General features: G+C 39.7%; 1 protein-coding gene across 6 annotated transcripts in view; it reads right to left on the reverse strand.

Moving 5' to 3' along the window:
• TPP2 (tripeptidyl peptidase 2) overlaps positions 1-23,247 on the reverse strand; it is an 89,718-nt gene extending 66,471 nt beyond the window's left edge. For all 6 annotated transcript variants that reach the window (XR_004228681.1, XR_002732815.1, XM_023218000.2 and 3 more), the window contains exons 1-5: positions 22,981-23,247; positions 15,311-15,439; positions 6,270-6,365; positions 3,936-4,040; positions 1,592-1,716 (exon numbers count right to left, since the gene is read on the reverse strand). Coding sequence is in view for 4 of the 6 variants with exons in the window: in XM_023218000.2 (XP_023073768.1) it covers positions 1,592-1,716; positions 3,936-4,040; positions 6,270-6,365; positions 15,311-15,439; positions 22,981-23,145 (620 nt within the window). In the remaining 2 variants the exon portion in view is untranslated. The remainder of the gene's footprint in view (positions 1-1,591; positions 1,717-3,935; positions 4,041-6,269; positions 6,366-15,310; positions 15,440-22,980) is intronic.
• Positions 23,248-23,470: the final 223 nt, after the last annotated feature.

Genomic DNA, 23,470 nt, shown 5'->3' on the forward strand with positions numbered 1-23,470 from the left:
CAGGATTTACTGTATTATGCAAAGAAGTTACATTTTATCTAGTACCACCTGAAAGTATAATTATGCTATATTTATTTATTATAATAAAATGTTCTAAAATGTTATTCTAAGATTTCAGATTTTATTTCATTTAATGTTAGATTAAATTTCATTTCTAACTCAAAAATTCTAAACAAAACCCTTAGAATAGTTATCAACAAATTGCTACAAGTGAGTCACTTTATCAAGTACCGTGAAGACCAAGGAAACCCTGTGGAAACACACACTGGCACCCTGAACATCCTGACTCCGGATTCCTTTTCCTAGGACAAAGTAACCTGCAGTGTTTTCAGAACCTAGAGCAAACACTGTAAATGAAAACACCTACTGCCTCACTACTCAATCCCTGCTAGTATTTTAGTATTTCTCTAAGTCCTTTTGTCATATATACTTTCCTAAATATACTGTTTTGTATTTAGCATTTTCCTTGAATTTAACCTTGCCTCCTTTCCCACACTAAAACGCACCTAAGGCTTATCACTGAGTGTGACTGTATCATGTTACCCCAGACGGTGGATGTATCAAGGTTTATTATTCTTTATAAAGCCTCTAAAAAATAATTTTTCAAAAAGTGTATGCATATGCATACATCAAAACAACATATGTGAATACACATAAAAGTGCATTAATATTTAATATCATCTAGATTGAAAGAGTTATGTGCAGTTATTTTATTAACACCATCATCGCCAAATTGAGCAGAAATTTCTCATTCACCTGAACATTGTATTCACCCTTGATTAAAGATGAGTTAGTACCTGCACACGTGGGAGGAGAAGGGTGCATTGTGAAGGTGAACAATTGTGAGAGCAGTGAGGAAGCTGTCATGGCATGATCTATATCTGCCCCACCCTGTGATGCAATTCTTTGCATATAAGCAGGGACGCAGGCTACAAGTAATTCTTGACTACAAGTTTAAGAAATAGTCCCTGTTTTTTATTTTGCAGAAATCATAAAGCACACATACGGCTAAATATGTGTATTAACATGTCTTCCTGTTTTCATGCAGATAGTAACTCAAGAAGGCAGACTAACCAACTCCAAGAAGCACATATGCAGTATATAGGGCACTAAAAAAAAGAAACTGAAAAACGTACATGATAGGTAACTTGGTATAAATCACATTATTATTATTATCAGTTTTAGTAATAGAAACAGCAGCAGCAATAATAGCATACACTGATTGCTTACTATATCTAGAAACATCAAATTAGAAATATCAAATTTAGTTTTCTCAAAGCCCTGTAAGTACCACTATCTCAAGTAACAAATGAGGAAACATTTACAAATACACAGATGGTCAACATACTAATAAATTATTAATGAAATAGGTTTATTTAAATCAGATAAAATTCAGGTTTAGTGTCAAAAATCATAACTAGAAGTTCAAGGGGCTTGTCCAAAACGACCCAGATTTGGCCCTCAAATGATTCTGGTGAGTGATACTGTCACGAATAAACCAAAATTCTGTGCAGCTCTGAGCATTTAATGTTTTTCAGAGTAGATAAGAAAACATTTGTAAATGAAGATCTATAAAATACATGAAGTTTACCTCCAGACTTCGCCATCATGCCATACCAAGCAGTCATATACAGGGCCAGGGTCGCTGTATTTCTTCTCGAAAGAATTCAGCAATTCCACTTGACTTTGAAGCTCCTCCTTGATGAGTTTATTTGCCTAGTCAATTGGAAAACTGATTAACATTAGTACATTCTGTCCTTCTGAAAGTTGTATTAACATACAACAAAAGATACAATGTTAATCAATAGTAAATTTATTTTACCCTGAAAAAAATGTAAGAAAATTTTGTTCTATCTACGCAACTTGTCGTTCAATTCAATGAAGCCGATATCCATTCATACAGTAAAGATCTAAACAACAGTTACTTAATCTCATTTACTCACTCACTAGGCCTGCTTTGGGAAATACATTGTGCTACAGGTTGGTGATTCCCTTTGGCCAAGATATGCTTGTTACATATTTCTCATCTAACTCATTTCCAAAAGCAACTCTAAAACTGCTACAAAATAGGTTATCTATTGACTTTCAGATTTTTATATCAGGATCTTTTCTATCTCAAATTTATTTCTTAAGAATCCAAATCAATAATAAAACCCATGAATCATCTTATCTCTTTTAGAAACTGCTATGTTAAATAGAAACACTTAATGGGGGTAAGTGAAACCTTATTTTAGCTCTGCGGTCATTAACAAAACCAAGTACTTTACATTCGATTATGTACAAACTAGACAACAACTGGCACTAGCATGTGTTACCTCTCTAAAACATTTCTCTAACCTGGAGTATATATAAAAAATAAGTTAGGTACTCAAATAATTAGGGAAATGACTGGTTTAAACAGACATAAGCTGGGAGATAGAAAGGCATATAAATACCGATATTGAGACGAATAATATCTCTAGACTCACTATGTTACTATATTAAGATCCAGCAGGGGTTGACAAATCATGGCGCATGGGCCAAATCTAGCCTGTGACAAAGTTGTGTAAATGAAGCTTTACTGGAACATGGCCTTCCTGGTTCAGTTACATATTGCCTATGTTTTCATGATACAAGGGGAGTGTTGTGTAGTCATAAGAGAGTACTAAAAATATTTACTACTTGGCAATTTATTGAAAAAGGTAGCAGTCTTTGATCAAGAGCACCTAATATTGCTTAAAATCAATCTGCCTTCTATAAATAGTGTGGTGTGAGTATTAACCTAGAGGGAAGAAATACGGATTCAATTCAGAAACTTAGCTGTGCAATCCTGAGCAAGTTATTCGTCCTTATGATAATCTGAGGCTGTCACATCAGAAACTAGTAGGATAGCAAATTATCTTGGCCAATGATTACTAAATCCCATGCAAAACACAATCATGTAAAGCCTACCACAAATATCGATGCTATTTCTCATCCCACTTAGTAAATCAGAATTATCAGGGGATACAGCCCAGAAATCTTAATTACTTTTAAAATAATTCAGGTGATTTAGAAATAATCAGTTTATCAGTATCAGTTCCATAAATCAGTATATGGGAACCAAGGACTATACCCTCTCATGTTTTGAAACAAGGACCATGAGGTCTAACATATTAACTGAAAAATGAAGCATTTTGAAATCCCTTTTTAGAAAAGTGACAATAATACATATAATTACAGAATACATAGGCCAGGCACGGTGGCTCACGCCTGTAATCCCAGCACTTTGGGAGGGCAAGGTGGGCAGATCACGAGGTCGGGAGTTCAAGACCAGCCTGGCCAACATGGTAAAACCCTGTCTCTACTAAAAATGCAAAAAAAAAAAAAAAAAAAAAAAAAAAAAAAAAAAAAAAAAAAAAATTAGTTGGGTGTGGTAGCACATGTCTGTAATTCCAGCTACTTGGGAGGCTGAGGCAGGAGAATAGCTTGAACCCGGAAGGCGGAGGTTGCAATGAGCCAAGATCACACCACCGCACTCTAGCCTGGGACAGAGCGAGACTCCATCTCAAAAAAAAAAACAAAAAACATACTATATGGTTCCATTTTACACAAATCAAAATAGGCTAAATCATCTGCAGTGTCAGAAGTCAAGGTGGTGATTGTCTTTGGGAAGAGAAAGGGAGCAGTGACGAGGAAGGGGCACAGGAGAAATTCCCAGGTGCAACTTTCATGGGAGAATTCATAACTAAACACAATTTTTGTACTTTTACCCTATATGTATTATATGTTAGGTTTTAAAAATTCATACGTATGTACATTGACTTGAGGATAAAGGAAAAATTAGTAAAATTAACCAACTTAAAAGAAAATTTGTGAAAAAAGAAAACTTGTGAAAAACAGTCTATTAGTTCTCTAAAAACTCTATGGGAATATGGTTCTAGGGTAATGTTTAAATGAAATCGACTAGCACCAACTTGAGAAGAGCCGTTGTTGGCAACATCAAATTCTTCCTGTTTTCTACAGGCTTCTGCAAGGGCCACTCTGTGAACAGGGTCCCAGATCTTTTCCTTCCGTTCTTTCTGCAAAGAGAGAAAAACTGCCTCATAATTAGGCTGACAAATGCTCAGGTAAACCTAGACAGGCATTTTTATGTGAACTGTGTTGTTATAGCTGTGGTGCTACACAATTCTCATAGAGAGGTTTTAAAAAATCATTTCTGGCTGGGCGTGGTGGCTCACGCCTGTAATCCCAACAATTTGGAAGGCTGAGGTGGGTGGATCCCCTGAGGTCAGGAGTTTGAGACCAGCCTGGACAACTTGGTGAAACCTCCTCTTTACTAAAAATACAAAAATTAGCTGGGTGGGGTGGCAGGTGCCTGTAATCCCAGCTACTTGGGAGGCTAAGGCACGAGAATAGCTTGAACTCAGGAGGCAAAGGCTGCAGTCAGCTGAGACTGAGCCACTGCACTCCAGCCTGGGCAACAGAGTGAGACTCTGTCTCAAAAAGAAAAAAAAAAAAAATCATGTCTAATGAAGAGGATAAAGCCATGGATCACTTATTAAAAACTGGTTAGTCAATTCATTGTACCTACAGTTTAAGAGAAGTTTACCAAGATCCAGATGTACTGTTATGTGTCATCCAGATGTACTGTTATGTGTCATATTCCCCAATTTAAAACCTTCTCTTCTCCAGGAATACCTAGTACTACCTCAGAAAACTGACTGAATTCCCAGTCATTAAAAGGAAGAAAATGTCGTATTCTGGGCCCATACAAAATTGGGAAATGCCATAAGCCTAGAGACGACTAGATTAAGACTACAGCTGCACTTTGACAGATAATGCAGGCTTCCTCAATTTCCTCCCTCTCTATTTTTTTTCCATCCTCTTTGACTTGATAGGGTTCTGTATTACTGAAATTGGTTTTAACCTTATCTCCAGTGTCTTTAACTCATGGTATCTCCCCATGCAGCTAAAGGAACAGTCCACTTTACTTTAACAACACTATATTTGCATATAAATTATATCCTATCAACACAGCTGATTAAATTTAATAAACTGTATAAAATGTGGTCATGCAATGGTTCACACCTGTAGTCCCAGCACTTTGGGAGAATGAGGCAGGTGGATTACTTGAGCCCAGGAGTTCCAGACTAGCCTGGGCAACATGGTGAAACCCCATCTCTACAAAAAATACAAAAATTAGATGGGTGTGGTGGTGTGTGCCTGTAGTCCCAACTACACAGGAGGATTGCCCAGGAGGTTGAGGCAGTTATTAGCTGTGATCATGTCACTGCATTCCAGCCCGAAATTTTAAAATAACATATTATGCAATAAAAGTTATATGCATTATTCTTGTTTATTTTGCAGAATGATTAGAAACTGACAAATAAGGTCATCTGAGTAACTTCTTATGCTTCACAGGCCCTTGGGGAAATAACACTACAGAGGCAAGGGCCCACATATCTTATTCATCAGGCTCCCAAGATTATACTTTATTTTACAGCTGCAACCCTAGACTTGTATTAGGTACTTGTATTAGCTACTTGTACCAGCATTCTCAATACAGTAGTCACTAAGCCACATGACACTATTTAAACTTAAATTTCAAAATATGACATAAGATAAAATTTCAATTCCTCAGTCACACTAGACAGATTTCAAATTCTCAATAACTACACGGCTAGTGACTACCATAATGGTTCGAGCAGAAACTGAACATTTCAAACATTTCCATTATCACAGAAAGTTTACTGAACTGTTTTAAAGCAGGCTCTTTATCATTCTGCTTACCACTCTTATTTTTCTAACGGCACACTGGTGCTTCTTACACTTCAGCAGTTTTAGGTCTGATTAACACTTACCTTAACACTAAATGATGACTAAGTGGGAGCAAGAAGGCTGAACAGGGGAGGGACATTATCACAGAAACTACAGGAACAGAAACGAAAAGGTGGTCTGGACTTTGAATTCACTGTCTTTAGCCTTTTTCAAGTAAAAAAGTCCTTCAAAAATCCAGCGAAAACTATATCCCATCTCCCAGAAAAAAAAACACAAAAATCTGAATATAATTTCAGTGTATTCACAGATTCCCTAAGCTTATCCATGTACTCAAGATTAACAATCACGACTTTACATGGATGACATTCCATTGAGCAGAATCTTTAAGCAGTCACTGTTTGAAAGCCATCAACCCCCCAAAAAACTAAGAGTTAATGAGATTTTATGAAATATTTCTTCAGTAGGAATAAAATCTGAGGAAGAAGACAAGTCTGAAGAATACAAGTCATTGGTACCAGATTGTACATTACCTGTATCCTTTCCTTGAGAGCCTTAGGATAGAAGTCATAGCCATTTTTTATGCCAATATGATATTTGCCTGAGGGATTTGTCCAGCTTGCAGGAATCTACAGAAAAATAAAAAAGGGTAACCTGTTGATTCACTAAATGCTTTCCAATTCCAATGATACACTACTGAGCAAAAAAGTATATTACTTCTACTCTAACAAGCTTAAATTGGATAAGGATGCTCATGTATGACAACAATGTGTTTAATACTCTAAGTACTTACTGTCTTTATCACTTCTTTTTTCTCATCCATAAATAATTCAACTAGAATAATACCTTTCATTTATACAATATTTCGTAAAAAGGGCTTTCAACATACACTGTCTCAATAAACCACTAAAATCTTGTAACAATCTTTTAAACTATCTCAAAGTATTTTAAAACACTTTAAACTTTCAGTAGAGCGATGTAAACAGTATGCTTAGTTTACAAATAGAGAAAGCAAAGCAGCAGAGAAATCAAATCACTTGCCCGAACAACAGGAAAGTTGAAAACTGGAACCTAGTTCTATCATGGAAATCAAAAATCCTGTATAAAGGATATGGGATTTAGAGTCAGATAAATCTGGCTCTGAATCCAAACTCTATCACTAACTAGAAGGAACCCACAGGCTTCTACTTCTTTATCTGTAAAAGGAAGAAAATCTCTACCTTATTCTTGTGAACAACAAAGTGAACTGAGCATCAACCAACATGAATGATCAATCAAGAAAATGTAGGGTATTTATATTCTTTGCAATCATGGAACTGTGGTCATCAAAACCAGCTTTTAAATATGTATAAATGACAAGGCTGAAACACGCATAGCTGGTAGCCTCATCAATCCTCACTTGTGCAGTATCTTTAACTCATCCCCATGTCCTTCATCCAATTACTTCCCAGGCAGAAAACTTTTGGATGAAATTTCCTCACAACTAAATAGAGGAAAACAATCATTCACAGAGCTCCAAAGAGCTATTAATACTACGTAGTGACCTTTTGAAGGCCTATGTGCCATTAATCACTTCCAAATCAACTGGATGTCTGGAGAATGTGTAATTTCAAACATGTTGGCATACAAGCTAGCACTTTTCACTCAAAACTTAACCTACTTTAGAGAATAGGAATTCTGAACTTTAATGTTTTTGCAACAGCCCATGTCAAAACAGTAAAGCACTGCAACAACAAAATGGGAAGTAGTCACTAGCTTTTAAATTCAGAGTATTTATTCACCAGTGTCCCCTACACAGATGGCTTTGTAACCCTCGGCAAGCAACTTCTTTGTACAAAGACATTACAGAAAATCATGAAATGCCAAAAGATCAAATGAAGTAACTAATTAAAATAACTGCAAAATAGAAAGGCATTAAGTTATATATAATCACACAATAAAAATCCAACAGAATTTATATTTAAATATAAATGAGATCCAAGTCTGCACGGTTCATGGAAACAGATACTTCTCAAATCACAACTATGTATTATTCCTTACCACGAAGGCAGACTAGTTACAAAAATTACACCAAAAAAAATCATATAAAAGTTATAATCAGGGCTATCTAACTTTAGCCGAGTAAGAGTAAAGCTAACTTTATGAGGCATTATGAAATTTTATTTTGCATATTTGAGTATTCTAAATAGTTATTTTTTATTTCTAAGAACAAAATCTTTACGTTTCACCATTTTAAGTTGGTATCTTAAAAATGGTTCTAATTACACAGTAACTACAATGTATTAAGACTGATTTTCATATGATACAAGTAATCTTTTTAATTACCAATTACACCTCATTTCTCTGACTCTCTTAAAGAGAGGATGCCTAACAAATCGAACATTTTTCTTAATGGGCCAAGTGTCACCTGAGTGTTGGGGTAACGTGTGGTGAAGTCCTCTTAGAAGCTTTTTTTGCTTCCAAATGATTTCAGTCTTGCCAGCCTCATCACACAGGCCAGGGCACATGCACACTGTTTCCTTTGGCTGTCACTGCATCTAAGTACCATGCTGAATCTGGCCAAGTCATTCAATATGCCTGGATTTATCTTTATTTATTTAAAAAAACAAAAACAAAAACAAAAAAACCCAAAAACATTTAAGACTAAGTGTTGATTTTTAAAATGACTTCCAGTTAAATGTGGTAAAATGAAAAAAATTCCAAAATGCTACTAAAATTAGAATAAAGGAAGTGGAGGAAGCATCCAAAAACAAAGGGACAAAGAGAATATGAAAGAGACTTTAGAAGCTCACCACATTTTGAAGGGTGCCAAGTGAAAAGAAGGCACTAAAAATTAGAGTGAAAATTGTGGAATACATGGTGCTGGGACAACTGGGTCTTCTTACAGAAAAAATGAAACAGAACTCTTCAAAATTAGCATATAAAATCAATTCCAGGTGAATTCTAGAACAAACAAGAGAAAAGCTGTGAAACTTCTTAGAAATATAGGAGAATATCTCTATGATCACGGGGTCAGAAAATACTTGTTATACACTGCTAGTGGAAATGTCTTTTTGTAATTTTTTTGAGAAGGAGTCTTGCTCTGTCGCTCAGGCTGGTGTGCAGTGGCGCCATGTTGGCTCACTGCAACATGTTGGCCTCTGCCTCCCAGGCTCAAGTGATTCTCCTGTCTCAGCCTCCCTAGTAGCTGGGATTACAGGCACGCACCACCATGCCTGGCTAATTTTTGTATTTTTTAGTAGAGAGGGGGTTTCACCATGTTGGGCTGGCTGGTCTCGAACTGCCGACCTCAGGTGATCCACCTGCTTTGGCCTCCCAAAGTGCTGGGATTACAGGCGTTAGCCACTGCGTCCGGCCTGGAAATGTCTTTTAATACAAACACTTGGTCAAGGAGATGTTCTGTCCAATTAAAAAACACACAGTTGGAAAAACTGTTTGGCATGACCTAGTGACATATCTCCATGATTCAGCAATTCTACTCCTAAGAACACATCCCGGAGACATCCACACACATGGCACAGGATACACACACATTACAGCAGAATGGATAGAATGTAGTAGGTACAAATCATGGCATACTGCACAGCAATGAAACTGATAAATCATTGCTGCCCGTGACAGCATGGGCAAGTCTTACGAAACTGAAATCACACAACACCAAGGGAAAAATGATGTATGATGAAATTTTATGAATGAAATGAGACTGTTCATGTAAAGTTCAAAACTGAACAATATATTTTATGTAGCCACACAGATGTGGTAAAACTACACACAAAAAAGCAAAGGGATGATTATCACAGAAGTTGAAATAGGCTGTGATGTAGGAGGATGCAGGAAGTTTCTGATATACGGCAATACTCTTTTTCTTGATCTGGGTGGGTACAATGGTGTTAGCTACACTATTCATAAAACTATATAGATGTGTTTTATGTACTTTATGTATGTATATTTTACAGTAAGAGGTTTTAAAGTTATATTCCCCTTTCGTACTTTCATCTGCTCATGGGAATACCGTAGGCCATAAGTAGCTTACCACTGGTTTCTCAAGGGGGCCTAGGAATGTCATTCTTAGAGAATGAGGCTACTGAAGTGTTGAAAGCAAGTAACAGTTATCTTAAACTGACAGAAAAATAAAAAGTCTGTTAGCAGTTTACGGGCTATGTGAAAAAGACAGACTATAAACATTTAATTCATTTCAAAGCATGATGGCTAGGTGCGAAGGCTTACGTCTGTAATCCCAGCACTTTGGGAGGTCAAAGCGGGTAGATCACCTGACGTCAGGAGTTTGAGACCAGCCTGGCCGACATGGTGAAATCCCATCTCTACTAAAAATACAAAAAATTAGCCGGGCTTGGTGGCGGGTGCCTATAATCCCAGCTACTTGGGAGGCTGAGGCAGGAAAATTGCTGGAACCCAGGAGATGGAGGTTGCAGTGAGCTGAGATCACCCCACTGCCCTCCAGCCTGGACGACAGAGCGAGACTCTATCTTAAATAAATAAATAAATGCATGACTACATCAAAGAAACTTGAAGACTTCATTGCGCTGCTTTCTAAAAACTGTGTACTAAAGAGTTGCAGAGATGCAAGTAGAATCCCAGTGATTTATAATTTTTCCTTTCATTGACTACTGCAAAATATCTGAACACCCGCACGTCTCTGAAAAAAATTAAACTGAACATGTGTGTGAGTACACTTTATGGATGGATGGAGAATACAGTTCTAAGAAGACTGGTGGAAAATTTGTGTAAGAACACTCCCATTGCCCCATCTCACATCCCGCCCAAACTTCACCAACCAAGCAACTCTCCATAGCCGAACCGGAGAAAAACTGATACGTCAACTTTGTCAACACAGCAAAGAAGAGGTGATATGGCTTGGCTGTGTGTCTCTACCCAAATCTCATGTGGAATTATAATCCCTTCGTGTCAGGGGAGGGACGTGCTGGGAGGTGACTGGATCATGGGGGTGGGTTTCCTCCCGCTGTTCTTACGGTGATGAGTTCTTAGGAGATCTAATGGTTTAAAAATGCGTGGGGGCCAGGCACACGGTGGCTGATGCTTGTAATCCCAGCACTTTGGGAGGCTGAGGCAGGTGGATCACCTGAGGTCAGGGGTTTGAGACCAGCTTGGCCAACATGGTGAAACCCTGTCTCTACTAAAAATACAAAAATTAGCCAGGCGTGGTGGCAGGCGCCTGTAATCCCAGCTACTCGGGAGGCTGAGGCAGGAGAATTGCTTGAACCTGGGAGGCGGAGGTTGCAGTGAGTCAAGATCACGCCATTGCACTCCAGTCTGGGCAACAAGAGCAAAACTCTGTCTCAAAAAAACAAAACAAATAAATAAATAAATAAATAAATAAATGCATGTCACTTCTCCCTTTGCTGGCTCTCTCTCCTGCTCAATCATGATGAGAAGATACGTCTTGTTTCCCCTTCACCTTCCACCATGATTGCAGGTTTCCTGGGACTCCCAAGTCATGCTTCCTATTAAGCCTGTAGGACTGTGAGTCAACTAAACCTCTTTTCTTCATAAATTCCCCAGTCTCAGGTAGTTAGTTCTTCACAGCAGTGTGAAAAGGAACTAATACAAGAAGGATGAGACATAAAAATGAGTCTGCATGACATCACTCCAGACCCCTTGCATGGTGTGGCTACCTGAATACCTACGGCCACACTTCTTGTTCATTCCTCCCCTAAACCCGAGGCCAAATGAGTGAGCTAAGGATTTCTTTAAGGTAACAGGACATCCCAGTGGAAAAAATATAGTGTATACTGATATTACGGGGGTCCCCATAAATGTTATCATTACCCTATAGTGAAACCCACCAAAAGACCCCACACAAGCAGAGGAGCTTCCAACCACTTTTTCTTGTGCCTTGCTAAAATAAGACAGCCAGGGATGATTAGACACCTAAACAAAATATCTAATGTTAAAAGCAGAGAACAAGGAAAAGGAGGAGGCAGAGACGGAGGAAGGAGAGGGTGAAGAAAAAGGGAGAAAGAAGAGAAAGCAGAATAGGAGACTAAGAAAGGAGAACAGGACGAAGCAAAGGGAAGAAACAATGAAATAGAAATAAATTAAAATTTTATCTCAGAGATAAAATGTTGCATACATGATACAAAAATATGCTCCCAGTGAACATGAAGGGGCTTTTGCAATTAAAAATAGGCAAAATTTTAAAAAATTCACACAAGGATTACAATGTTGAGAAAATGCTGGAAATCTCCCGGGAAGGAAAAAGATCAAGGCAGTGAAGAAAAGGAGGGTGGAAAAGAATTTAAAAACTGGAGGATAAGTCAAGAGGTCCAATGTTCAATTAACCAAAAACAGCAAAACAATGGAGAGGAAGTTACCTATGAGAAAATGCAAAAAAATTTCTTGAAAATAAAGGACCTCAGAATTAAACTCTTTTCTTCCACATATTAATTCTACAAATAAAGACTAAGACTAGAAAAAAAACAATCAAGAAATAAAAACTATTAGCAAGTTATTTTAAACTGAAGAGAATGTAATGTATCAATGCACTGTTGAAGTAGAAAACAGTAGTGGAGAGGTGTTACGGGGATTTAACTCTTTTTGTCAGAAGCCTTGTAAAAATATTTGTCTTTTTAAACTATTAAGACATACTGAACACAATTAAAAATTAAGTTTAAAAACCCACAATGAAGGGCTGAGAATACTTAATAGTAGAGCTAAAGAAATACGTCGCCAAGCTGAGAAAAGACAAACCTTATAACTTTTTTGACTTTGATATCAATATATGATACATGTATAATTCTACCTTTGAACACTAGTGATATTATTAGTTCATGTGGTTCACCTAAAGCAGGGATTACTACAGCTATTTAAAAACAAATGAGGCCAGGCATGGTGGCTCATGCCTATAAAATACCAGCACTTTGGGAGGCTGAGGCAGGTGGATCACTTGAGGTCAGGAGTTTGAGACCAGCCTGGCCAACATGGCAAAACTCCATCTCCACCAAAAATACAAAAAAAAAAAAAAAAAAAACTGGCCAAGGGTCGTGGTGCATGCCTGTAATCCCAGCTACTCGGGAGGCTGAGGCAGAAGAACCACTTGAATACAGGAAGCAGAGGTTGAGGTGAGCCAAGATTGCACCACTGTATTCAGCCTGGGCGACAGAGTAAGACTCCATCTCAAAATTAATATAAATAAATAAATAAATAAATAAATGAATAAATGAATGAATGAATGAATGAATAATCGAGTAATAATTTTATATGGCTCTAAGCCTGCAGGACTTACTGGGAATTCTCTCTAGTTTCCCAGAGTGCCATAACTCACAAGAATCCCAAGTTTCCCTTTGAAACATATTCTAATAACAAGGTTGACTTGGTGGAAGATGGGCCAAACTCTAGAGTAATTCAGATGGCTGAGCATTTGTAATCCGAAAATCTGAAATGCTCCATTTGAGTGTCACGCTGGCACTCAGAAAGTTCTGGATTTTGCAGCATTTCGGATTTTGGATTAGGGAGGCCCAACTGGTATATACAATGCAAATATTCCAAAATCTGAAACCTAAAACACTTCTGGTCCCAAGCATTTCAGATAAGGGATTCTCAACCCGCAACATAAACTGGATGACTCTGACAATTGAAACTTATTTTTTCATAGTTCTAGCAGCTGGAAGCTCAGCATCAGGGTGCCAGCATGGTTGAGCGCAGGTGAAAGCCCTCTTCCTGGCTTACAGAGGCCACCTTCTTGCTGTGTCCTCATATGCCCTAGAAAGAGCCTGCTCTAGAGAGAGCTCCCTGGTGTCTCTTCTTACAAGGGTACTAATCCTATCCTGAGGGGACACATACTCATAACCTCATCTAACCCTAAATACCTCCCAAACGCCCAGCCGCCAAATACCATCACACTGAGGGATAGGGCTTCAATGTATGAATTTTGGCAGCGGGTAGGGACACACATAATCAGTTCATAACTGGACTTCTACCCCATGGAATCAGGGATATAATAAATATAGAAATACACAAGGTTTTAGGCTGCTAAGTCTATGGTACTTTATTACACGGCACAGACAACCAATATGCTGCCACAAAAAGCTTATTTGAAAGACAAGGCCTAAGTACAATTCAGAGAGATTGTAAAAGGTGGGAAAAGCTGACTAAATAATCATAATTTTATATTCCAAACTAATTCTGCTTATTGCTTTAAATGATAGAGTACAGGATCACAAATTCTTGCCATCCTTCATGCTCCTTAGCTCATGAGCTGCTTTGTGGTTGCTTTATACTTATTTTTCATGTTTAGCTTACCCAGGCCTTTCTACCAAGGACATAGAATAAGACAAAGCTGGTAGGTCATGGCTCACGCCTGTAACCCCAGCACTTCCAGAGGCTGAGGCAGGCGGATCACAAGGTCAAGAATTCGAGACCAGCCTGCCCAGAATGGCAGTTAGTTCAGTTAATTACAAAGTAAAATAAAGAACATGTCAGATGTGCTATCACACTGGGTATTAGGGAAAAAAATAAAAAGAACATGTCAGATGGTGAGAATTAACCACACAGAAAAATTAAGCAGGGAAGGGAGATGGGTGATGTGGGGTTTTCAATGTAAGTTTGACTGGTCAAGGAAACCCTGTCTCTACTAATAATACAAAAATTAGCTGGACGTGGTGTAATCCCAGCTACCTGGGAGGTTGAGGCAGGAGAACTGCTTGAACCTGGGAGGTGGAGGTGGCAGTGGGCCAAGATAGAACCACTGCACTCTAGCCTGAGCAACACAGCAAGACTCCGTCTCGAAAAAAAGAAGTTTAAAAAAAAAAACAAAAAAGACAAAGCCAGCCATTTAAGTTAACAGCTACTATAGCCTAAGTATTTCTTCAAGTTCACTGGGAATACTATGAAGGGACAATAAAAGATGAAGGCAAAGCTATGATGTGGTTACTTTCTCCACCTTTGTATTCAAAACAAAATATGGCAACCTCATTGAAAAATACAGCCCAATTCTAAGCACCCCATCAAACAACAAAATAATGGCTTCTTCTAAGGCAGCCCCAATGATTCACTTCTTGTGAAACCCCTTCCCCTTAAGTGTGTGCTGGATTTATCAACTCACTTCCAGTGAGCTGAATATAGTCAAGTGACGGGTGGTCCCTTCCAAGATCACTTTTACAAAAAGTCTGTGGCTTTCATTGTGGGGACTCTCTCGGTTCACTCCCCCAGGGAAGGTGCTGCCAGGTATTGCAGCACTGTGGAGAGGCCCAGTGGCAAGAAGATAAGGCCTGCCAGTGACCCTCCAGGCATGGAAACAAACTTCCCCCTCCTCTCCCAAGCTGAGCCTTCAGCTGAAGTCACAGCCATGGCTAGCCGTTTGCAACCTCCAAGGCGATTCCGAACTATAGGAACCCCGTTAAGCCACACCCAGATTCTTCACTCACAGAAACTCCAAGGTAATAAATATTTGTCATTTTAAACCAGGAGGTTTTGAGGTAATCTGTTATGTGGCAACGGATAACTAATACCCCATCACTAAATGTAAGGTAAAAACATTAGATGCTTTGAGGCAAGAGTAAAAAAAAAAATTCAAAAAGAAGACAAAAGCTCTGACCTTGAGCACTCTTCCTGAAAGGCCAACAATTTCACCATCCTTCGGCTCTACTTCCGTAGCAGTATTCACATCGCCACTTCCTGTTGTATCAATGATATCAACGATTTTTGGTTTTCCATCAGTTGTAACCTGAAGATTAAGAAAATTAAAATATGAATGGTAGATTTTAGGTTTTTATTCCTAAAGAAAACAATGCAAACCCACACATATATATGTGTGTATATATACAAAATCTGCATTCACTTAAAAAGGAGAACTGAATTGTTTTAAGCCAAAAGCCTGGACAAATACTAATAAGAAAATTTAATCGTGGAAACACTACAGAATCCTTCAAGTGGTTTCATATATTCAGTTAACAAATATTTACTGAGCATGTACTATAGGCGACACCCTGTTGTAGGTGCTGGGGATATGGCAGTGATCCATACGCAAAAATCTCTGATGACCTTACAGTGAGGAAGCAGTTAGTTCAGTTAATTACAAAGTAAAATAAAGAACATGTCAGATGTGCTATCACACTGGGTATTAGGGAAAAAAATAAAAAGAACATGTTAGGTGGTGAGAATTAACCACACAGAAAAATTAAGCAGCGAAGGGAGATGGGTGATGTGGGGTTTTCAATGTAAGTTTGACTGGTCAAGGAAGATCTTGCTGAGATGGTAACATTTGAGAAAAGATCTGAAGATGGTGAGCTGTGGGTTGGACAAGTACAGAGCTTTAGGGGGAAAAAATGTTTAGTAATAATGGTGCCATAAATGGCACCATTATTGGATGCCACACTAGCACCTCAAACACAACGAAGTTCAAGCTTAACATGCCCCCCGCCACCTGATTTTCTCCAGGCTTTGCCATCCCAGGAATCCCCACACCCAGCTGTTCACCCCAGAAATTTACCAATCCTCCTCTGATTCTTTACTTCAGTTGACTCCTCACAGTGAAGCTAACAGGAAATCCTGTTAATTCTTTGTCTAGAGGATAGCTCAAATCCATCTCATTTTCACGACCACTATCCTAACACTCCAAACCACCACCATCTCTTGCCTCCATGAGGTGAATCACCCCCTAAGCGGTCCCTCAGTTTCCACTCTTGGCCCCACCAAAAGTAACACAGGCTGAGATCCTAACCTGAAAATTCCAAAGGCTCCAAAATCATCAACATGAAGCTCAAAGGACATGTTCATTGGAGCCTTTCGAATTTGTGATACTCAACCTGTATTAAAACTAGCTGTAATTTATCGGTCCTCTCCTTTAAGCCCATTGATGTATTCACGGAGCCCTCAGAATACTTGCATAAAAAGCCTCGCAGCATCTGATCCCTGCCAACCCGTTATTCAGGAGTCTAACCGCACCAACCTCCTTTCCATTCCTGAAACATGCCAAACTTGTTCCTGCCTCATGACTTTTTAAACAGGTTCCTTCTGCCTAGAATACTTTATCTCTTCAGCCATTCCACAGGGCTCCATCTTCTCTCAGTTTTCTATTAAATTCCCTCCTGCAGAAAGGCCTCCTCAATGACCTCCTTCAGGTAGCTGCCGTCCTGAACTTGATTATTCTTTCTCATTGTACCTCATTTCCTTTACAGAACATAATTCCATTTCTAATCATACAGGTAGGTCATCTTCATCTGTTCCCCCTATTAGAATAGAAAGCTCCATGAGGGCAAGAGCCATGTCTACTTTATTCACCAACATATACCCACTACCTAGCAGTGCTTGTCAGGCATTCAATGAATATTTAATTACTGAATTACAAGACACAAGTTACTCAGCACTAAGACTGATTTTCAAAGGTTTGATTTCTTGCCAGTCCACAAATTTTCTTTTGAGCCATAACATGATTGCTACAAGTAACAGTATATATTTTCACACATTTTTGTGGGAAAAATAATTTCTGGGCTCTTTCTTGGCTAGCTTTCCAAAGGAAATATGTTGTATTCGGGAATACGTACTGAGTTACCAGTAGGAATCAGACAGAAAACAGAGACACAAAGACTGAAAAAAAAAAAAAAAAAAAAAGACACCATCTTCAAGAAAGAAACAGAAACATAAAAACCATAGAAACTGTCAGTAAAGTGGACGAGCCCAGTCTTCAGACTCCAATTCCACCTGGTAATTCACACTCTTTAAGAAAAAGTTTAATGTCTACTGCTCCAGGTCTTTCTGACCAACACCAAGTACTTCCTCTGTGATACCCTCCAAGCTCTGTAATTAAGGTACATCCTAAAGAAGGAGAAAGAAATTCACGATGTGGAGAAAACAAAGGCACACATTTTTTTTTTCTTCCTTTACCAGACAAAGCAAATGGGTGGCTGGTGGACCCCAAATCTCATTTCAATCTTGTTGCCATGGAACAACTGAGGGCCTGATAGCTGAAGGGGCCATAAAGGCCTCCCAGGCAGAGCTGTTATTTTCATGTATGGTAATTTTCAAGTTGGATGTTTACTTCTTGGGAACTGTTCTATAATCATAACAAACAAGAATTCTAATAACTCAGAAAGCTCAAAGTCATAATTCAAAAAAAAATCACTGTGGGAATCCTACCAAACCCTGATACAACTATAAAACTTAGATACTGATTCTGAAGAGTTGGCTATGTGTCTCAAAAGTATAATTAAAAAAAAGAAAAATGAAAGAAAATCTACCAAAATAAAAATGGAAACAAAGCTGATACTACTCTATAAAATTAAAACTAGCTAGGTCATATACTAATCGTATAAGAAAATAACCTATTTAAAAATGTACCCCAAATAAATACGAAATTTGAAAGATATACAGTAGGACTAAGAACCCAAATCACCCATCTTCACCTCAATAAGCAAACCTGAGTGACTTGAGATCAAGAATAACAAGACAGCACTAACAGGTCAGACAGATCCCTCTCATTAGAAACCTCATTATCAATATATGAGCCAAGGAAAAAAGTCTATTGGGATTTAATGGCTTATTTGTCACCTATTTCCACACGCTTACAAGGATCTCTCTCCCACACACACAAATTTTCATTACAAATTATTATACATGCAATTATTCTCTCCATGAATTTCTTACTTTAACATTAGATAAAGAAAACCACTTCACTAGAAATAAAAAGACAAAAACAGAAATGTAGGGTCAGAGAGGGTTTTAAAAAGGCAAATCCCCTGAGGATTTTGCCATTTTGTTTTCAGAGAAGTAAAGTAAAGGAGGAAGGTGAACTGCTAACAATGGAACTATATCCCTCATCTCTGAGAATGGGGAGGCTTCACATGAGAAAGAGGGACTGCAAGCATGGGCAGTTAGTATGGGTAGAGCTTCAGTACTAAATCCTGGGTCCTGGTGGAAGACTGGGAAATGCTTACTGGGCTATGTTGGCTGGATGAAACAGAAATCGCCCAAAGCTTTTCCCAAAATGTCAAGAATCTTAGTGTATGTCTCCACTGCAACCATTAAGGTAGAGGAGTTAGTGAAGGTTGGAAGATTTGCCAAACATGTGCGGAGAGGACCAGAACAAAAGGTGGGGTGCTTGCAGAGAGGGCCAGAACAAACCTCGGGAAGTTTGTCATCTACCATAAACAACACAAAGCTAATGAATTTACTTAAAATTTCAGGAAAGATACTGAAAATATTCTTTTAAGCAAATAAAGATTTAATAAATATTAACCAGTGACTTTTATTCTGAGAATATAATGCTTAACATAAATAAGACAATCTTTGCTTTCAGAAAGGTTACTGTCAGTTGGAAAGAAAAGTAAGTAGAGAGATGATTACAAAACAGGACAATAAATAGGGGTCAGGCCAGTCTGGGTAACACAGTGAGACCCTGTCTCTACAAAAAAATAAAACAATTAGCTGGGTGTGGTGGCACATGCTTATTGTCCCAGCTACTGCAGAGGCTGAGGCAGGAGGACTGCTTGAACCCAGGAGTTTGAGGCTGAAACGAGCGGTGATCCTGCCACTGTGCCACTGTACTCCAGTCTGGGTGACAGAGTGAGACCGGGTCTTTGAGGGAAAAATAATAATAATAATAAAATAAAAGAGGTTAGGACACTATCTATGAAAGCATATAAAAACATGTAAGAACACAAAACCCAGCTTGGGGGGAATGAGGGAAAGCTAACTGAAAGAGAGGTAATAAAGATTTTAGTGAATGTAAAAATAGATTTTTATGAAACTAATTGTAACCTCCTCAAACCTTTTTTTTTCCCTCCATGAGGAAATTATATTCCTTCATTATGCACACATATTTTTTCCATTCAACAAAAACATCTAACATTACAAGCACATTTCATACAATTTTGATACATGGTTTCGAAGATTTTTAAGTTAACCAGGAAAAAGTTATCTAAACAGAAATACTAAAATAAGTATTTCAGGTGCTATTAAGGGGATCTGAGCAAATTGCTATAAGAACAAAGGGACAAAAAGCCTAAATAACTCTTAGGAGGGAGTGGGCCTTACTCACCTCTGAAGCTGCAGGCCCTAACACAATGGCAAACACACACATAAATATGAGGTGGGGTGGGCACAGAATTAAATCAGTTGATTTCCCAAAACATAACAGTGTCAAGACCCGCCTGGATCTTAAAGGATGAAGCAGGAGTTTACAGATGATGGATGGTAGAAGTCTGACGGAAGATGAAATGCCACATGCAAAGGCATGTATTGGCAAAAAGACCTGAAACATCTGGGTAAGTGAAAGAGTGAAACGTTCAAGGAGAGGCAAATGATGAAAGGTGGGATGAAGGGGCTGTGGACATAAGAAATGATGACAACTGAGGCTACATGAAGAGGGCAGAGTTGGATGGCAAACGGCCTCATATATATACCATTCAATTATTTTTTTATTTTTACCCAAAAGCAATTGAGATTCCAAAATGGCTTTGTTTTAAATGAGGGTATAATACAAGTTTTTTTTGTTTTTTTAAGGAATATAACTCTAGAAATGTGAAGGATGTATCAAAGAGAAACAAGACTGGTGGAGGGAAGACCTTCTGGCTACTGTGTATATATATTCTGGACTAGTCCAAGTTCCATCTGGTCTGTGAAACCTGACCAGCCCAGCTCTTACTGGCCAGTGCTCCCCACCAATCCCCGCCCCATCCCCCCAATAACCCCTGTCAATCTCTGTAACAGCGACAGTTTGCAAGACTACATCATTTAACACAAACTTAGCCACCTAGTAGGTGCCTGTATACCTGCTGAGGAAATATGAAATCAGTTATGTAATTACTACTCTTCTCATGTCACCCATCCTCCACTTTATCATGCCCACAGAGCTGTCACAAAAGAACTGGGACCAAGGAAGTCACCAAAGACTGAGACAACTCACTGTGTTCTTCCAAGTTTTCAGTTTGCCTCTCCCTAGTCCTTTACTCAGACCCCACCTGGCTTTCCAAACGGCCTGTTCAGCCTCATCCTCCTCCTATTTCATTCTTTCCTTCCTTTTTTATTTCTCTCCATCCTCTAATCTGTACACATATATCTACAAAATAAATCTGTTAAAGGTACAGGAAAAAAAAATCCTCCTGTTTGTAAGCCACCTTACCCAATTTCTTTTAACTGGCTATGTTTAGGTAAATATCTGAGTCAAGGTTGTTAAAAGAGAAGAGTTATGCTTTCATTTGATTTCAGTATTTTATTATCTGAATATTTATTACATGCAAATATCTAACATATATTTACCCTCCAAATAGTTGGTGATGAAAGATCCAGCATAAACTTCTATTCACTTATGCTGGGAGCTAAACACTGGGTACACATGGACACAAAGATGGGAACAACAGATACTGGGGATCCCAAAGGGAAGGGGAGGAGATAAGGCTGAAACACTACCTACTGGGTACTATGCTCACTACCTGGGTGACAGGATCAATCACACCCCAAACCTCAACATCAGGCAATATCCCCATGTAACAAACCTGCACTTCTACCTTCTGAATCTAAAATAAAAGTTGAAATTACATATAAAAAAAGAATAAAATAAATATTGCGAAAATAGTTTAATATTTTTCTTGAGCATTTAAAAAAGTCACATGTAATTAGTCCTCTTATAACCAATTTTCACAACAACGCTGTGGGGTGAAAATTATTGTTACTTTAGAGAGAGAAACACAAGAATGTGAGAAACAGATCTGGAAATTCTACCAACAAATTCTACCAAGCAGCACTTCTCCAACCTTTTCTGACCCTCTTATTATCCTGACAAAAGAACCGGTGAACCACTTATCCCAGCTGTTTTCCTCCCACTCATGCTATAAAAAGTAAACACACTCCACAGCAGAATGGAAAGCATTACTACTTTGTAATAAAGCCTCAGTGAGTTGATCGCTGTCATTGTTTTAAGTCTTTAAGCTATTAATACAATGACAACTATACAACGCCAGTTACTGGAAGGGAATTCAGTACCTGCTCCTCTTCTGATTCGTCAAAGGTGTGCAGTACTCCAGAGTGGTGCTGAAGAACACACACCAGGAATCAAGATTCCCAGGGGTTTCTAAGCAGATTCAGCCAGACTCCCCCTAGTTACTTCCAAAATGCTACCTCAATAATTAGAAAGCACCATAAAGGATCCAGAAGGGAAGCGATATTGTGGGGAGGAGGATGAGTGTTTAGTGTAGAAAGGAGGGTAAGATAGCCTGAGGCTGATCAACGAGAGATCAGCATACAGTAGGATTAGTCAGGGATGCTGGGAGATGGATCTTGAACAATAGTGAAATTTATTACTGGATTTCAGCAAAGGGCTAAATGTACAAAAGTTAAACTTTACGGACTTTAAACAGAATGCTTTCAACGAGAGACAACACATTTAAAAAAAAAAAAAACTACCTTCTGGTATGACACCCTGAATTTACAGATTTTAAAGTTGCCTAAGGCAAAACTAAGTAATTTTTTTTAAAAACCGTCTTATGCTTTCAGGTTTAAAAAAAAAAAAAGAGTCGCAAAATTTCATAAGGTCTGAGAGGCTCACCAAAACCAAACCTAACTGAATTCTCCTTATGTAAACGAAGACTAAGCCACAAAATTCAATGACCCTAAGCAAATACGCTGCAGAGGATCGTTTAAAAATAGAATACACAAAACTGCCACAGGAAACAATTCCGGAAGCGGACTGGGTTATCTTCTGGAAACCCAGCTTTCGTGCTTAAAGACAAACTATTCTTCCCCAAACCAAAGCTCCCGATCCCTAAACATTAAGTTCTCATATGTCACTTGCCTATCTGGTGTCCCCACCCCACCCCAATGATAAAAGATGTAAAATTCTCTTTAAAAACGTCAGGCAGGGACCAGTGTCCGAGGCACGAGGGGTCTGCAGAGGAAGGCGGCGTGGAGGGAAGAAGACTCTGGGGGTCCGGCCTGGCAGCGCCGAAGCGAGAAGGAAGGGGCGTCCCTGGGGTCAAAGGCGGACCCAGACTCCCCCCAGCCAGTCGCGCTGGGCACGCTGCTTTTGTTGGGCCGGGAACACGGCCCAAATTGGGGTCCGGGCCCTCGCCCGCCCAGCGACCCTGGCACGGTGCGCCGTTGAGTCCCCTTGGCGGGCGCCGGTCCCTCCATCGCCCGGCTCTGACCTCTGCCCACCCAGGCCCGGACTCGGCCGCAGAGCGGGGCTTTGGCATGCCGGGCTCCGAAGCTGTGTCCCCACCTGCGTCCCCGGCCGCCCGCGCCCCCGCGCCCGGGCCCTCGGGGCTGCCTCACCTGCATGCCCGGAGCCCCCGGGTCCACCCCCGTGTCCAGGACGGCGATGAGTACCCCCCGTCCGTCATACTCCGGGTAGCGGCAGAGGAAGGAGGCGGCTCCGGTCTCCTTCTTCGGCAGGAGACCGTGAAAAGGGAAGGGCTCCTCAGTCGCAGCGGTGGCCATGGACGCAGGATGGAGGACGAGGAAGCGGCAAACTGCCAGGCTGCGCGCGGACTAGCAGCGCGAGGACACCCGTGCGGCCTCGGGCCGGAGGCGGGGGCGAGGGGCGGGGTCGGCCCGTCTCCCACCAATCCCGACCTGCCAAGGAGCGGCGGCCAATCATGTACTACTACGTAAGCCAACGGCGCCGCTCTCAGGAGCTAGGCCCGAGTATTGCACGGGCTGCAGTGAAGGGGGCGGAGTCTGAGGACATTACTGGAGGGTTCGGATCTCGAACCTGGAGTCCTAAAGAGGCTCGCGCTTGGGGTTTTTAGGCAACAGCAGACCT

Source organism: Piliocolobus tephrosceles, chromosome X, assembly GCF_002776525.5.
Source record: "Piliocolobus tephrosceles isolate RC106 chromosome X, ASM277652v3, whole genome shotgun sequence".
NCBI lineage: Eukaryota > Metazoa > Chordata > Mammalia > Primates > Cercopithecidae > Piliocolobus > Piliocolobus tephrosceles.